The sequence below is a fragment of the Saccostrea cucullata genome, unplaced genomic scaffold, assembly GCF_032062105.1.
Source record: "Saccostrea cucullata isolate Sc308-1 unplaced genomic scaffold, CSIRO_AGI_Scuc_v1 ctg1737, whole genome shotgun sequence".
Lineage (NCBI taxonomy): Eukaryota > Metazoa > Mollusca > Bivalvia > Ostreida > Ostreidae > Saccostrea > Saccostrea cuccullata.
In genome coordinates this window covers 149,838-168,221 of record NW_026923265.1, presented here as the reverse complement: position 1 = coordinate 168,221, position 18,384 = coordinate 149,838, and the positions used below count along the sequence as shown (strand labels likewise).

General features: G+C 31.7%; 2 protein-coding genes across 2 annotated transcripts; both read left to right on the top strand.

The window, feature by feature from the left end:
- Positions 1 to 308: 308 nt before the first annotated feature.
- On the top strand, positions 309 to 12,452 carry LOC134263601 (uncharacterized). The gene is made up of 8 exons (XM_062745988.1): positions 309 to 365; positions 1,126 to 1,161; positions 2,915 to 2,977; positions 4,189 to 4,245; positions 4,508 to 4,564; positions 7,443 to 7,934; positions 10,314 to 10,532; positions 12,167 to 12,452. Exons 2-8 carry the CDS (start codon positions 1,155 to 1,157, stop codon positions 12,430 to 12,432), a joined length of 1,161 nt encoding a protein of 386 aa, XP_062601972.1. The 5' UTR covers positions 309 to 365; positions 1,126 to 1,154; the 3' UTR covers positions 12,433 to 12,452.
- LOC134263600 (probable serine/threonine-protein kinase pats1) lies at positions 12,440 to 16,403 on the top strand. Its single transcript, XM_062745987.1, has 5 exons — positions 12,440 to 12,661; positions 13,464 to 13,712; positions 14,441 to 14,683; positions 14,766 to 14,878; positions 14,981 to 16,403. Exons 1-5 carry the CDS (start codon positions 12,568 to 12,570, stop codon positions 16,193 to 16,195), a joined length of 1,914 nt encoding a protein of 637 aa, XP_062601971.1. The 5' UTR covers positions 12,440 to 12,567; the 3' UTR covers positions 16,196 to 16,403.
- Positions 16,404 to 18,384: the final 1,981 nt, after the last annotated feature.

The window sequence follows — 18,384 nt, the reverse complement described above, 5'->3', positions numbered from 1 at the left end:
AGAAAAACATATTATCTACCTCGCTTTTTGTGGTATTTCGATATACTTTTCATCAATAGACCAACTTCATGAAAGGGCTATATTTGTATATTATCTTTCTGTTACACAGATTCCACAAGGTTAACCATATGGGAACTTTCCTTATTTTACTAAACATAATTCTTGCCTAATTTTGATGCTATATATTGATACATGGATGCTTTCACATTTGTGAAATGCACATTGTAAAAAAGGCTGTTTAAACTCCTTGATGATTTATCATGTTTAAAATCTATTTCTTTTTTTCTTTCACTAATGTGTAGCTGATGCCGAAGAATTAATCATTTTAATCCCTGCAGAAAAAGATAAACCAAAGCTTACTACAGGTAAATAGTGTTTGTTTATTCTAAAACAAGATGAATTAAAAAAAAGAAATCAAATAGTTTCCTTTGGTTATATGTCATAAAATTTGAGACATCCAAAGCTTCCTTTCATTATTGACAAAGAACCTTTTCAAGAAATCTGACAAGAATGTTTTTCTATTGATCTCTACATATACTGAGTATAATCGAATTAGCAGTCAATGTACTTATTGTGGATTATCTGGAGAACTCTTTGCAATAATATATCATATGAAAATCAGAGTTTTAAATGTGTTCAAAATTCTAGATTTCGGATTTTCAATTTATCATAGTCATAAACTACACAAATGACCTTTAGAAAAAAATATATCTCTCAATAGTTTCTCCGCACTGTTTACATGATCAATACACAGGGCTCAGAGGTAGAGAGTGGCCGTTTGACAGAGGACGATGGGTCTTTAATTTTTGAAAGAAAAGAAGTAACATAAAATATAGATGCGATTCGCAAGAACTTAAAAATGTTATTTTAATTTTTTTTCTTTAAAGACTTTAATATTCATAAAAGGGTACTAAACAAGGTAAACAAAGGGTTTGTAGTTTGAAATGTTTTTATTATTAACTAGATATCTTTCTAATTTTCAAATGTAAATGAGAAACGAAAGAAGTCTTCAACAATTGATAGTAGGAGATTTTTTCATAAAAACAAATTCACAGAAAATTCAATCATATTTTTTCATTGTTTAACTTGTATAAATTCCATTTTTCTTTTCTATTTTCATTGCAGAAGATATAGTTCGTTTTGTTTTTGGCGACATGTCAGGTATATAATTTTATATTTTATGAAAAAAAAATGTTCTCTAGCAATAATTAAAGTTTGACATTGTGGGTTAAGAGAAATATCCAAGATAATTGTTTTTTTTTACCAAGTTTAATATACGTTGTTGTTCGAGCCATGTTTTGGATTTGGTTTCAATTAAAACAACCAAGTCTTTAAACGTCTTTGAGAATTATTTTTAATCTTCTAGCAAGTATATTTTTATATAGATAACAATAAATAAATTGCTTTCATACTTTTCTAAGATTATATTAGGTTTCAAAGAAAACAAAGGTGAGATCTGCGTAAATAAAAATGTTAAGATCTGCGTAAATAAAAATGTTAAACTTGAGCCTCTCTCTGATATTCTTTATATCAAGAAACCGAAAAGCAGACTAAGTGTTTTATCTTCTTAAAGATATCCATGTTTAATTTTGTTTTAGAGAAAAAAAAGTTTCCTTTGGATAAATTTTTCAGTGATTTCAAGTTAAAATATACCCATAATCTTACAGCTATACGTCGTTCCACAAGATAGTTCGCTTTTCGGTCCAAACATGTTCATGTATTTATCTATGTTAAAATTAACCTAAAATATTTATTTTTATATTTGGTTTTTTTTTTTTGTTTTGCTTTTGACGTGTACATGAGTAATCTTTTTATTTGAGGACAGATGGTATGAATGAAAAAATAGATGCCTGTATCAATTTATACTTTAAGATCAATTTTGATTGTAATTGAAATGGTAAAACTCTATTTTGTCCGAAATTGTAAAGTATGATGTTCAGAGTTGCACTTTTTTGTTAACCATCATATAATAATCTACAACTTTATAATTCAATTTTGTTTACATTCTCGCCTCTCATTGGTTGATTTCCAAAAAGGAACGCAAAATATTTTGTATAATCTGGTTTGGTATGGGGACACATCCCCTTGACGACCAGCTTAATCATCTTATCCATGCAATCCCCTCATTTCCAGTCATCGGTATCAATGGAAAATTCAAGATTTAATGACTGTATTTTTAACTTCAAATACTAACTCGATCTTACCTCATGTAAACACACATCATGGCTGCTAGATCTATGTATCAGTTATTACCTCCCCTCGCTTCACATCACTTCCGTTACTAAGGTTGTATTATTGCGCGGTAAATTTCAACTCGTAAAAAGCAACACAATTTTACATCCAAAGTTGTTTGATTATTTTGAAATTAAATTATAAGGAATAACTGATTTTTGGCCAAATTATCGAGTATAATCTCGTTTGGGTCAATTAACGCTTTTTTATAATCCACTTCACGGATTATTAAGCGTTAACTGACCCAAACCAGATCATACTCAATAATTTGGCCAAGAATTAGAGTCACTCCTTAATTATCTGTATGTTCACGAATTGTTTTAAAATATGTATCGTCTATCCTTAAAGTACAGTTATATATTGATGCTTCAACTAATGAAATAACGACCCCAAAATTTGAATTGTTTATTTCAATATATTGCAGTTGTTGAAATGAATTTCAAAACCAAACACGTGTTATCTGTTATTTTACACTTTCCTTAATTCATATTTTGGTCTTTTCTTATTTTTGTAAATTTGCTTTTAATCACTTATGTTATTATTAAGCCAAAGAAATGTAATCCAAAAAAGTCAAACATTTTACAGCAATTATGTTCTTTTGTTTCTGACTATTCGATTATGTTGAAAATGTAAGATATTTAAATCATTTCAAATTGAAAAACGGTTTACAAACACATTTCAGCTGTGTTGAAGAGAGTTCGTGATCATGATGGAGACTACAGCGTGCTTGACATGGATGAAAAAGGTATACTTTTTGACACAAATTCGATTGACTATTATTAAGTGTAACTGATATAAAAAATATTATATCCCATCTGTCACACTAATACATGTATTGAACGAGGTATAGATATTCGTCACTCAAGAAGTACTGTAAACTTTTTCTAAAGATAAAACGCCCATGCATCAAATCGGGAGAACGCGAATTGCTTTTAAAACCCCGTAACAAAAAAAACCCATTATATTCAGATTTATTGAGGATTTCTATGTAATACATGTACCCATTAGAAGAGGATTGGGGAAAGACTACCTTTAAAGTATAGGTTAAAGAAGAGCCCAATGTTTGTTTTTTTTTAATAGTGTGTACATGTACATGATAATGATGTACAAAGTGCTTTTTGCGTTGTACGATTAAAGTCCTTTGCAGACTAGTTAAAAAAAAATATGTGAAACTATTTAGAAAAGATTATATAAAGAAAGTATGCCCCCCCCCTCCCACTTTTCTCACTAAAAAATTAAAATCTTTCAAAGCATGATACTTTGTGCAATACTATCAAACAATAATGATTAAGATATTATAACACTAATAACTTTTATTAAAAAAGTACAGTCATACAATTTGTTCTTAATCAAATAGATATATGTGTGACCAAGACTCCGTTTCTCCTGACGTTTGTTTTTTCTGTGAGATTTACATAATCAAATAAAATATATATTTTACATGTATAAATGTGTTAAAAATAATAGTATACTTAAAAATAATAGTATACTTCTTGTTGTAATATGCCATCTGATTGAATAGGAAAATCAATTTATATTGAATATAAACTCACGTGAGAAATGTGTCAATCCTAATGACCTTATTTTTAGAAAACGATTCATTAAAATGCAGTTTTGAAGGGAAATTGTCCTCTTTTCTATTATCATTGATGGAAAATCATATTTTAAGGAATGAATATAAAACTACCCAAATCTTTCTGGTATTTTCGATTTATAATTACAGTGTGGCTACTATTTATTATTGACCTCTCCTCATTGCTTAGAATATAACCTACATGTTCTTATTTTTTATTTCTTCAGATCTTGATTAATCAGTTTTAGCAAGCAGTGCAGAATAGGAAAATACATCATTATCAGTATGCATATAAAATGTTCCTGTATTCATTGATTTGTTAAGTGACAACAAACTATCTTTGCTTCCATTTTTTTTTTTGTCATCCTATTTCTATTTTTCAGATAGAGGACTTGAACAACATTCCTTTGAAAATGAAAAGCCTAGAGAAAACACTTTTAGTAAGAAACTTTGAAAGCTTTTCTGAATATTTAGACCAACATTAGACCAACATGTTTTGAAGTTTAAATTTAAATTATCAAAATATCATATATACAAGTATATGTTTATATATATGTAGATATATACGTATATGTAGATGCAGAAGATCTCAGATATATCGATATATCATACTCCTAACAGTGTACATGTGTTATTCGGGAGAAAAACATATTTGATATTATATATATTTACCTCAATGTAAGTGCTTTTTATTAAATTTAGATCAGGATATCCTTAACACCGTTGGAGACTACAGAGTATGGAAAACACCTTTATCAGGTAAAATATGTCTGTAATATTTCACTCTAAATAGGCAAATTTCTTTAATATTTTAGGAAATTTAGCTGGTCATTTATCATCCTTTGCCACAGAATTATAGAGGATATAGTAACGTAATCGTGTGTGTTAGTAAGGGTGTGTGAGGGTGTGTGCATATGTGTTAGTTTGTCGTTTACGGAGTTGACATACTTATCTTCGAGATCGATGTCAAACGGTGATCTACTCGTCCATAATTAATGTAGATATACATTTATGTACCTCTAGAACCATTCTTTTTGTTTTAAAGATTGCTCCACAGCTTGCATATATGTAAGACGTCGTTGGGCTCACAAAAATTATGCACGGTTTTAACAAAATCTAGACGTTTGTTAGCTCACCTGAGCCGAAGGCTAAAGTGAGCTTTTCTGATCACATTTTGTCTGTAGTCCGTCTGTCCGTCCGTCCGTCCGTCCGTCCGTCTGTCCGTCCGTCTGTCTGTAAACTTTTCACATTTTCGACTTCTTCTCAAGAACCGCTGGGCCAATTTCAACCAAACTTGCCACAAAGCATCCTTGAATGAAGGGAATTTAATTTTGTTCAAATGAAGGGCCACGCCCTAATTTAAGGGGAGATAATTGGGAATTAATAAAAATTTGGTGGCATGTTTTAAAAATCTTCTCAAGAACCACAGTGCCAGGAAAGATGAAACTTACACTGAAACATCCTCAGGTAGTGTAGATTCAAGTTTGTTCAAATCATGACCCCCGGGGGTAGGGCGGGGCCACAATGGCCGACCAAAGTTTTACATAGAAATATATAGGAAAAATTCTTTAAAAATCTTCTTCTCAAGAAAAACAAAGCCATAATTGATCATATTTATATGGAAGCATCCTCAGGTAGTGTAGATTCAAGTTTGTTCAAATCATGACCCCCGGGGGGTAGGGCGGGGCCACAATGGCCGACCAAAGTTTTACATAGAAATATATAGGAAAATTCTTTAAAATTCTTCTTCTCAAGAACCACTGTGCCAGGAAAGATGAAACTTATATGGAAGCATCCTCTAGTAGTGTAGATTCAAGTTTGTTCAAATCATGACCCCCGGGGGTAGGGCGGGGCCAAAATGGCCGACCAAAGTTTAGCATAGAAATATATAGGAAAATTCTTTAAAAATCTTCTCCTCAAGAACCACTGTGCCAGGAAAGATGAAACTTATATGGAAGTATCCTCAGGCAGTGTAAATTCAAGTTTGTTCAAATCATGACCCCCGGGGGTAGGGCGGGACCACAATGGCCGACCAAAGTTTTACATAGAAATATATAGGAAAATTCTTTAAAAATTTTCTTCTCAAGAACCACTGTGCCAGGAAAGATGAAACTTATATGGAAGCATCCTCTAGTAGTGTAGATTCAGGTTTGTTCAAATCATGACGCCGGGGGGTAGGGCGGGGCCAAAATGGCCGACCAAAGTTTAACATAGAAACACATATGAAAATAAATTTAAAATCTTCTTTTCAAGAACCACTGTGCCAGGAAGGATGAAACATATGGAAGCATCCTCAGGTAGTGTAGATTCAGGTTTGTTCAAATCATGACCCCCGGGGGTAGGGTGGGGCCACAATGGCCGACCAAAATTTTACATAGAAATATATACGAAAATTCTTTAAAAATCTTCTTCTCAAGAATAACAAAGCCATAATTGATCATATGTATATGGAAGCATCCTGCGGTAGTGTAGATTCAAGTTTGTTCAAATCATGACCCCTGGGGGTAGGGCGGGGCCAAAATGGCTGACCAAAGTTTTACATAGAAATATATAGGAAAATTCTTTAAAAATCTTCTCAAGAATAGCCATGATTGCTCAAGGTACTACTTTTGGATTTAAACTTTTCAATAAATAAACCAATTTCTACTCAGGTGAGCGATGTGGCCCATGGGCCTCTTGTTTGTTTTATGACAGTTAAAAATAGAGTACAACTTAATGTCTGCAATGTTTAAAGCTCATCTGAGAAAAGAATCCAGTGAGCTTTTCTTTTCAAAATTTGTCTGTTGTCTGTCGGCGTTGTCTGTCGTAAACTTATCTAATTTTCTTTCTTCTCAAGATCTACTGGACCGACTTCATCGAAACTTGCCCTAAAGTACCCTTGGATTAAGAGAATTCTATTTTGTTCAAATGAAAGACAACGCCCACTTCCACGAGAGAGATAAGGCTTACTTAGTGAATTCAAGTTTGTTTATATCATGACCCTCGGATGGGACCAAAATGGGCAATCAAAGTTTTTAATGGAAATAAAGAGGAAAAATATTCTTCTCAAGAACAGCAAAAATATGATAGATGATATGTATTTGCAAATTTGCACAGGTATTGTAGATTCAAGATTGTTCAAAGCAGATCTCGTGGGAGTAGAGTTGGGACACAATGTGGGATCAAAATTCACATAGATATATGATTAGTGATTTTTTTTCATTGAACATATAAAAGCATCTCGAACTTATGGTATGATCACAAAGTTTAAGTTAAGAAAAGTTGAAAAAAAATATTGTGCACAGACAAAAATTATGTTTATTCATAACGACGTCTAAGCATTTGCATGTAGTGAAGATTTTTTTTTTCAAAACTTGATCAGGGGGTGGGGTTGTAAGGGAGGGGTCATAGTTAGAAGATCAATTTATTTGCTAATTGATATTTAGGGGAAAAACTTTAAAAATCTCCACTTAAGAAAGTCAAAATTATACAGGCATGCTATATTGATATGGTGTCATTCTCAAATAGCATTAAATTCAAGTCACCCCCTCTCCACTTAACTTTTAACTACTGAGATTTTTCGTGATTTTACCTAGCCCATGTGCTAAGGTCAGCAATATTGTTATATTTGAATAGATTGGATCTTGTATATTTTCAGATGAATTCAAAACTCTATCTTCAGATGAGAAATCAGTATTGTTCTGCCGTCTATGCTCCGACAATGCGATCCTTGACTTCAACGACAAAGACATCCTTTTGATGTATAATGTGACACGATGGAAAACGTTTGATGAACAGACGTGCAAAACTTGTGAAGAAGCTCAGCAGACGCTAGAAAGGTTGAAGAAAAGTAAATTTATTCATGTAGATGGGGACAGAATTCTCCTAACTGCGGATGCAGAGGCCGAAATCCTGTATTGCATAGTGGACCGTTCTCCAGCACACAATGATTACAAATTATTTCTTTTCAGTTTCTCTGCAACATGTACATACTTTAGGACAAGAGAATATAATAGAAAACGTGGAGAAAAATGTCTCATTAGCCCAGTGGCTGTCATGGATTCCCTAATCATACGCCGTTTGCAGATGGATATATTGACACATGTTACGATGAAGGACGAACATATTTTCCATGAGATTTCTCAGATATGTATGTAAATGTATTTCAAATTTTTAAACAGGTTTTCTTTTAATTCTAGAGACTCAATATTAATTAAAGTATCTGCTTAGATTCATGGTACTTGATTCCACATCTGTTTTGGAGGTCCATGTTTGCTCTGCTCCTATTTTGCATTGTTTTGTAGACTTATGATCTTGAATACTATTCGTTATCTCCATATGCTTCATTCACTAAGTAGCGTACTTCCCTTTCGACCTTTTTAAATCAAAAGAGCCATTGAAATGAAGTTTTTAAGTTCAACGCATTTGAATATTATGAAAATGATGATACAAACAAACTTTATCGTAAAATTGAAAATAATAAACCGAGTCGAGTTTATATAAGTTAAAAAATGACTGCAAAGGATTTTATTTTTTATTTCAAGTTGTACAACAGTGGGATTTGAAGTGACAAAATTAATATAGATAAATAGGGATGGTGGATGAATCGCAAAAGTTTGGAACATCAAAAAAAAGTCTACAATATCTAAATATACACTGTGATATGAAAATCATTATTTGCATCTTTCACAACAAGACAGAACCGAAAATTTATAACAAAGCAAGCATACTTTTCTTTTAATAATACAATTATCATCCTCTCTTAATCATGTACTTAACTCATATGGTTTACATTTGTTCGAAAGCCCTTAAGGCTCATTTGAGATTCAAGATTCGAAATACGAGATTCGAAATTCAATATCCAAATTAACCAATCAAAAGCGGGTTCAATATTTGATAACTCCCCTTAATTACGATTTTACTATCAAGAAATCGATGAATATATTTATAAAAAAAATGGGTCATTTGCTAAAATAATGTTTTATGCATCAAAACGAAATAAAAACAAAATTTGGATTAAATTTTGAAAAATATATAAATAATCTAATTTTTTATATTCAAATAAAACAGTAAATACGTATGATATAGAATATTATATGGTCTTATCGTTGACTTGCGGAATAAAGTTATGCCGACTAATTTTGTAATAGATCAAAGAGGGGGGGGGGGGGAGAAAATAATTATTGATTGGATATGAAATATAAAGAATCGTCTCTACACTGCACAGACCGTTCATGGTAGCTCAGTCGGTAGATCGCTCGCTCCGTGATCGGGAGATCATGAGTTCGTATCTCGGCCTTGACTGACCTAGTCGTTACAATAGGTAGCAAATGTTCCTTCGCCGTACGCTCGGCACTTTGAAGTGAAAGGTGCGGGTCCTTCGGATGAAACCTTAAAAACCGAGGCCCCGTGTCAGCGGCAGGCACTGGCAAGATAAAGATCCCTCACTGCTCAATGGCCCTGAGTGCCGAGTAAAGGTCAAAATTTGAAAACCTTCACCTGCATACGGTGACGTCTCCATATTAGTGAAAAATTCTCAAGAGGGATTTTAAACAATATACAATCAATCAATCTACAATGCACAGTTAAACAATGATATATATTTTATTACATTCATAAAGCGTACATTTGCGTAGTCAGATTTGATTGCTGAATTGAAATAATGTAGTTTTATAAGGTTTTACTAGTAAACTTAAGTCTTGACCATTACGCTATGGTCAGAGACTAGAATATAAAACCATAATGCTATTGTTCTCCAGCTAATTTAGACTCATCTACTATTTGATATCAAATAAAATACTTATTGTATTTCATATTGCCAATCTGTATTGTATATCTAATTTTTAAATAACTCAAAAATCAAAGTATTGGACCAAGATAATTACTTATTTCTTTAAGTATTTCCTCTATAAGGAAAATGAACGCGATTTCTTTAAAATCAATCTTACATTGCCTTTCAAGTTTAACAAAGTAACGTTTTCATTGTGTTTGGAAAATTGGGCAGATGGGGTGGGTAAGTGTGGTGTTATTGTTAATCTTTAGACACTTGTCACTCAGTTATAAGTTTATTATTTTGTCATCATCCCTGTAAACAAAGTAGACAATACAAAATATATATACTCCTGAAATAAGTAATCTGCTTAATATTTAAGAAGCTATACTTTAAATCTAAGTATATCTTGTTTATTAAAAATCCAATAATTATTTAAATTTCCTTCTAAATTATATAATACTCCTTCTTGCATTATAATTTAATCAAATGAGCCATTTGTTATAAACATATTAAATGATTTCTTGATAGTAAAAACATATTTAAGGGGAGTAATCAAATGTTGAACCCGCTTTTGATTGGTTAGTCTGGATCTTGAATCTCGAAACTCGAATTTTGAATCTCGAATTTCGAATCTTGTATTTCGAATATCGAATCTCGCATTTCGAAATTCGAATCCCGAATGAGCATTCTGGGCTTTTGTACAGCTGTATGAAAGCCTTTTGCAAATATATGTTACATATATTTTTCTCATTTTAGTGAATATTCCTGATCATATTTTAAAAGACCAAAGGGTGAGAAAGTCATTTGCAAATGATTTACAACAGAAAGGACAGGCTGTTCAATGCAGAAGAGGATCAATGAACCATGTGAAATGGCTGTCTAGATATTGGAGACACAACATAGTGAGATCTTGCATTGGCCTTTATCCCCATAGTGACATTTATATCATGAATAATAAGGCTTATAGAGAACCAAGTAAGTTGAATGATCAAATAATATGAATTTGTTTTTTTTTCAAAATTCATCTAAAGATTTCAAATATACATGTACTTGAACTTGGTTTTTAGGTATTTGTTAAAACAAAGAAATTTTATCAACATCAGTAAATATTTCAATGGGGCACACATGAACATGATGAATGTGTATTAAAAGGATTTCTTGAAACCTTAATTAATGGTCCAACGCAATTTTTCTATGCGTTCTTCCAAAATATTAGTCTATTGATACCTTGATTTCATATATGCTGTCAGTACACATATACCTCCAAAGAATTCGTTTCTTGTTGTAGAAAGTTTACACATTTGAAACGATAAAACAAAATGTTGATTTCGGTTATCTTGAATTTTACATAATCATGAACTTGAAGAATGTGCATTGAAATAATTTCGTAAAACCTTAATTGTCCCACAGCAAAAACAATCTTTCTTTGCGTTCTTCCTAAAATCTAAGTCTGCTGACATCTTGATTTCATGTATGTTAGATATGTTCCTAAAGGAAGTATATTATACAGATACATTCATATCAAGTAAAATTGATGCAAAGCATCCAATCGGCCGCAAACAAGATTTAGCATTTCAAAAATACTTTCACAATTTAAATCATCCAAACAAGTAATGCAAACGAAATATTCAAAGCTGAAATATCACAAAAATAATGATTGCTTTTATTTCAGGCTGTCTTCAAAGTAAAATAAATAAATAATTTTTAAAAATTAAACAGAAATTTTAGTGCACTTGCTCATTAAATGGATTCTTCGATGTAATAACAATGATTAATGGTAAGGTTTTATCATACTCAAAATGAAGATGAAGGCATCTCAAGATGAACCACGTGCTGAGACCCTGGATCTTTGTCACGTGATAATGCCCATAGTTACTGCAAAGTAGGCTATGCTGCAAGACGCGGTGCAAAATTTAGAAAAAAATATCTTTGTGTCATTCGCAGCTGTAGCATATTCAAAACAATTTTTACAAGGTGATGAACAACTTTTTAATTTTAAAAAAGAAATTTACAAGGTCAATATTATCCGGAAAGTCATGACGATTTCTTTTCATATCTTACACACTCCCAGGTTGGAGAATATTCATTGTAAACTTTTTTTATCTAACCAAATATAATCAATTATCTGATGAGAAATGATAATGAAATATAGATATAATAACAACAATTTATACAAAGTTTAAAGCAAGTTTTAAAAATATTTTATTCATGATTTTATATATGTTATCATTTAAGATTTATTTTACCCAACTAATAAAAAATAACGTCTCATTTCCCCATGTTCACTTTCTAACACAACCACAAATAGATCGGCCGCTGCTGTGGCCGATAATGTAGAATTTGTCCTTCTATTCTTTTGTCTTTTTAAGTATTAAATGTTTTCTGCATTATTAGTTCAGTGAAAATAATAACTACATCAATATCTTGGTAAATATTTGAGTACAAGTACCATAATATAACATTTTTGCGGTTAATTAAGTTAGATTTATTTTCAGAGATATACTTATTTAATTTTGATATATGTAGGGTTCGCAATTCCTTCCTTATATTCTATCCCTTAAACCAGAAAAAATCATCAACATTATACTTCCCTTGACTTCTATATTTAGGTAAATATCATCTGTATGAATCTAAAATCAGATGTCTCCTGTACTCCTTACTACTCATGGACACGTATACAGCTAGTTTCAATCATGGCTCATTCCAAATGATGCTGAAGGAGATTGGAGACAGATACTTTTCCAAACTTTCAATTCCTGAGGTTTTTGATGAAAACTTTCTCACAGAGGAGATCATGCTAACAGAAGACGGTCGAATTACATTTGCATCCGATGACATCAGACATGACGTCATGTATGCATTTGTAACGGAATGACTAGTAGACGACAGTGATTTAGATTTTTTCTTGAACAAAGCGTCACGTGATGTGATATCAGAATACTGTAGGTCCTGGAAGTATAAGAGAATCGAAAAAGAGAGGTGCATTTATCTACCAGAGAGACCAAAGAAGATGTACGAGCTCTTCATGGAGAAACTACAACTAGATATCATTACACACTGTACGATATCAGACAGAGACTTTCATCCTACAATAAATGAACACTGTAAGTACATGTGAAGTACCCTTTCATTTTAAAATCAATTGTGGCGCAAATTGCACGCGAATTAAATAGTGGCGATCTTTTAGCGATTGAATTCCCAAAGTATAGTGTAATTTACTGAATAAATTGGGGAGGGGGGGTCTGAAACATTTGTTTTGAAAACAAGTGGTATTAAATTTAAAGATAGAGTTATTTCAATAAAAAAATTGACGGTGACGAACTTAAAGAAGTGTATGTGTATATTAAAAATGGGATTTTTTACTTGTAAAATATTTATTTAACCCCCTAATGAAACCCACCAACACACACAAATCATACATAGCAAGTTTACATTACGCTTCAATTTTTTTTACGGAATTTAGACATTATAATTTCTTTAATTGCGGACAAGATTACACCTGCCGTTGAGGCACTAGTATTGCTAATGTACTTCTCGGAATGCTTGTAAATTTATGGTCTCTTTAAAATGTAATTGCTCAGGATTGCCAGTTTGGCATTTGTCCACATTTTTTTTGGCTTGAATGCGGGTGCTTTTGATGTATAATACGCCAATAGCTTATGTCAATAATTTACTTCTCGTAGACAAAAAAAGGAAAATCTATGACTTGCATTTTAAAATCGCCAATGACTTCATCTTGCAAAATCAAAAAAAAAAAAATAAAACCTTATTCTAGATTTCTGATTTATAAAATTTTGTCCAAGTTGTATTAATATGAAATTGACTGATTATTTTTTTTTATTAACTTGGATATAGTGTCATTACGTTCTGACTGCCATTAGATGATATTTTATTGTACCTTTGCAGTTCATGTCCCTTTAGAAATTCTAAGATGGGATCTTGAGGCCAGAATGCAATTCTTGGAGTTAGACAAGAAAGGCGAAACTCAATTTGTACACCACGCTAGAGGCATGATAGTTGGATGTGCTGAAGCAGGCAAGACTACGCTACTCAAACGTCTGCAGAAAAAGGATATCAAAGACGTTGAGCAAACAAGAGGTCTTGAGGTTCATGAAGAAATGTTTGAGATAAATGATAAAACACAGTCATTACAAGGTTATTTTTATAATTTATAACATTTTGAATTTTATTAGATTTTTGATTGATTTAGATCTTTCAGAAGAAATGAAACAGAAGCGTATTTTAAAAACAAATTTTAAAATTAGAATGTTGCGAGATTTGTCCTGAAATATATGGAGATAACGAATAATATTTAAGATCATAATCTATTCAAACAATACAAATTAAATCAAAAAATGGAGAATACAAAGACAATTTGCTTTTATAATTGATATACCTTACAAACCTGAGAACATTTCATTTGATTTTTATCTTAAATAACTGACGTACTGACATATTATAAGAAATTCTAGTTCTTATATTTCTCATATTGAAAATACCTAGTGACATATCAAAATAGGCCTAGTTATAAATGAACGTATAAATTCTTTAGAGTTATATGCATCAACATGCTATTATTTTATATTTCTCTTGATCTCATATAAAAATGAAGAAACTTTTGCTATTGTTAATATTTCTTTCAGGATAATCCTACAGTTTGAAAAAATATATACTTGTACATTGTAATTATATTCTTATATAAAAAGATAAACTCAGAACGATTACTTTATCATTTGAGTGTCAATTATTTTTTTAAAAACTTTGAGTTTTTTGAGAATCTAGCAAATATATAAGATAAAATAAAGTTTAAAAAAGCCTTCATTTTGGGAAAATTTAAGTGTTCTTTTATCATAAACAATCCAATCTGAAAAACAATATTTTAGATTTTCCCAAAGCTACTACATTGAACACAACAGAAATTAAGCATCGGAAAGGATCTTCTAAAAAGACTCTGACTTTCTTTGACTTTGCGGGTCAATGTGTCTACTACGCCTGTCACCAGATTTACCTAACCAGAAGAGCTTTCTATGTTGTGGTGGTGGACGCCTCTAAACGTCTTGACCAGAAGGTGGATAAAAAAGTATGTGATCAAGATGGGAGCGTTTTCTCTGGATGGACATATGGAGGTATAACTCTGGGAAAACTGCACATCTCTCCTTATATTTGTTTCATATCAATTTCTCTAAAAATATGCCTTTAATTTTTCAGAATATTTTCTGTTCTGGATAAATTCCATTCATACATTTTGTGACACAGAGAGTGGGGAAGCACCAACTATTCTGATAGTAGCCACACATTGGGAGAATGCCAAACAGTATAAGGTTCCATCTCTCTCTCTCGCCCTCGCTCTGTCTCGTATTAGAATTTTATGAATGTATGTTTATTATAAACTGTAAGTTTAACATTTACATATACTTTTTTAGAGCAAGAAGGAATTCATAATGAATCTTCAAAAGACGATTCCACGTCATTCTCGCATTTTATCGCAATACATTAGAGAGGATTTTTGTTTTTTCTTACGACTGCCTGTAGAACCCATTCAAGATTTAGAAAAGCGGATCGTTGAAATTGGAACCCACAGAAAATGGACGGAACGTATTCCAAAGGAGTGGGTTTGCTTTGAAATAGACATACATCAGAGGAAAAATGAAATTAAAATTATGAATACAGCAGAAATAGTTATGCATGTCCATGAGTATGAAAAAGCTTTTTCACACCATCATACTCAAAGGCAACATATTAGAAAACAAGAAATGTTACGATATTTTCACGACGCTGGGAAAATTTTGTACTTTAACGACGAAGTTTTAAACAGATCCGTCATTATTGATGTGCAGTGGTTTGTTGATGCTTTCAAACACATTATTACAGACAATCTTATCTCAGCAGGCATTAAAGTTGCACTGGAGGATTGGAAAGAATACTATGAAACTGGACATCTGAAAGACAGAGATCTAATGGAAATCTGGAAATATGTTGATAAAAAACTGCATGAAGAAAGAACACACGATACAATTATAAATTTGGACAATGAAGATGATGCATTAAGTGACACTAACTTGGATTTTCCCGATCATGCTTTTTACAAGCCCGGGGCCTTTGAGCATGTAGAGATAAACAAAAAACACAAGCATCAGGACTTCTCATGTCATAAAACGAAAATTTTGAAATTCATGCAAAGACTTGGTTTAGTAGCCAGTTGTGGGGACATGTTTTACATACCATGCATGAATCGAAAGGATTTTGATGAGGAGATGCAAAACGAAGTTCGTGAAGCACATGTAAAATCGTCCATTCTAATTTTTAAATTTGAACTGTTGCCTTACTTTTACTTCTTTCGTCTTGTCGTTGCTTGTATGCAGAAACAAAATTGGAAAGTGCTTAAAAGTCATGATAGGTTATGTCTGTACAGAAATGTAGCTTTATTTTTATCCAGAGATCATCATGTTGCAATTGCTGTCAATACAACGTCAATCCAACTTCAAGTTTACCAGCCAGTACATTGGGAGTCTTTGGACGTTCGTGAAACCAAGCTTATTCAAACCGATGTGGAAAAAAGCTTGATGGAAGTAACAAGTACATTCCATAGAGAAAATAAGTTTACTAAAGGATTTAGCTGTAAATCTGGAAATAAGTAATCGATAGCAATGGCGATTGAAGGCCACTTTATTCAAGCGGATACCTTAAAAATAGGGGATAAAATTATGTGCCCATTACACCAAGGCAAGGATCGTCATTTCCTTGATACCAACAATTTAACAAAATACTGGGACTTATCTAGATCTAACTGTTGATTCAAGAAAGCACTCTGTAACGATATTTAGCATAACTTATGTTGATTTGTTCAAGGTGATGAAATTTCTTAAAGAAACAGTGCACATTTAGATTTCTTTTATATATCATTCCCATTAATAAATCAGTTGAGTGGAATAGTGTTAGATTAAATGTTGTGTGTATATTTTTTGATAATTATACAATAAGAATGTTATTCAATAAAAGGGTAATTTTGTTGATGAAGATTTATATGTAAGTGCTTTATTTAAGAAATATAATTTGATTGCCTATTTTTTTACTTTCCTGATGTGATCAATCAATTGGCTTGCGGGGTAGGTAAAATGCATAAATGCTGATTGTGTTTTTGCATAAAGTTATTTTTAAAAAATGTGACAGTTTTTTTTTTCACATGCATAAATGCATGTATTAGAAATACTCTTGATTCCCCAAATATACCTATACGTGCTACAGCCCCAGCTTTTGTCTTTAATTGTGCCGTCAAAAACAGGATATTTTTTAGCCATGCTTGTCGATGAACCGGTAGATTTATATAGGAATTAGATATTTTCACTATTTGTAGTGTAAACTAGGCCAAAGGAGTTATTTAAAATTAACATTTTTATTGTGTTTGTAACGAAGTGTATAGCCTTGCATGGAATCACGAGTGATTTTCAGAGGTGGAGGGAAAATAGTTTAATAATTATACAATAAGTATTTTCATCCACTTTTATCATAAACTGTTTATCCTTTTGATACTGAATGCATTTGTTCTTCTAAACAATCTCCTTTTTTATCAATGAAATTATTTTAAAGCATATTTGTTTGCATGTTTATTTTTTTTCACTAGCACATTCAACAACATATCAATTTTAGTTTTGTGATAATGATTTGCGGGAAACACAACTTTCAATCGATATAGTAGAAAAATATAATCTATTAGATGCTTGATGAAAACCCTAGCCATTTCAGTAGTGAAGGAGAAACTTAAAGAGTACTGTGCAACAAATATATTCAAGAACTGTTGTAAATCAGATGTGGATACATAAAATTTCAAAGGAATATTTTGACAATTTGAAATCACAAGATTTTACCAAAATCAAAAGCTTAAAAACTTATGGCTATTCAATTTTATACACAACCATTCCCCATGATAAACTAAAGTACAGGCTTTTTGATATCATCGGCAGCTGCTTTTTCAATAAAAAATGTAACTCGTAAATTCACTTTCCTTGTCATTGGTCATTTGCAAAATTTTGTTAAAAACATTCTAATACACACAAGTACTCTAAATTGAAATAAAAATAATACTTGAGTTTCTGCTTGAATATATCTATATATGTTGTTTGTAGAGACCAGGTCTTCTAATTTTTTTTTTTGAATTCATATTGGAAACAATAACGCCCCATTAATAGCAGACTTATTTTTGTATCCACATGAAGCAGACTTTGTGCAAAATCTGACGCATGAAAAGAAGAAAACACTTGTTGGGGCCTTTGCAGCACTGTTAAGGCTAAATATGAGAAATCAACGGGAAATAGAAGTGCAAAAACGGGAATTGTTTTTAAAATGAATTTATTTTTATTCAGCTGTATTAGAACCACAGAACGTAAATACTTATGGAATAAGCATATTAAACCTACTCTGTACTGTATGAAGTTTGGTCCCATCGATGGACATTTACGTGATGATTGCATAGTAAGTGTACTGAATGTATGTTTTTTAAACAAATTTCAATATCGCAAGGGCATACCCTATTTGAATTTTAAAAAAATCAGGCTATTAATTGTTTCTGTATACTTTGTACTTTCTGGAAAGTGCTGCTGCTTTGAATAGAATTCGCGTTTTAATAGTTAAAATTTCATATAAAAAAGCCCATGTCGAAATATGTTTGACTTTTACCAAATATTTTGTGTACTTATAAAGTCACGCTTCTTTTTTAAAGAAAGCAGCAGCACTTTTCAAGTAAAAGAATATATGATTTATTTATATTTAAAAAAAATTAATTTAGTGTATGTTATTGCGAAAGAACGATTTAATGAGTCACCTCGATTTT

Coding starts and splice junctions, on each gene's coding strand:
- LOC134263601 (XM_062745988.1), top strand. Junction 2,978..4,188: donor GCTTGACATGGATGAAAAAG/GTATACTTTTTG, acceptor TCTATTTTTCAG/ATAGAGGACTTGAACAACAT. Junction 4,565..7,442: donor ATGGAAAACACCTTTATCAG/GTAAAATATGTC, acceptor GTATATTTTCAG/ATGAATTCAAAACTCTATCT.
- LOC134263600 (XM_062745987.1), top strand. CDS start 12,568: ATGTACGAGCTCTTCATGGAGAAACTACAACTAGATATCATTACACAC. Junction 12,662..13,463: donor TCCTACAATAAATGAACACT/GTAAGTACATGT, acceptor GTACCTTTGCAG/TTCATGTCCCTTTAGAAATT. Junction 14,879..14,980: donor AGAATGCCAAACAGTATAAG/GTTCCATCTCTC, acceptor ATACTTTTTTAG/AGCAAGAAGGAATTCATAAT.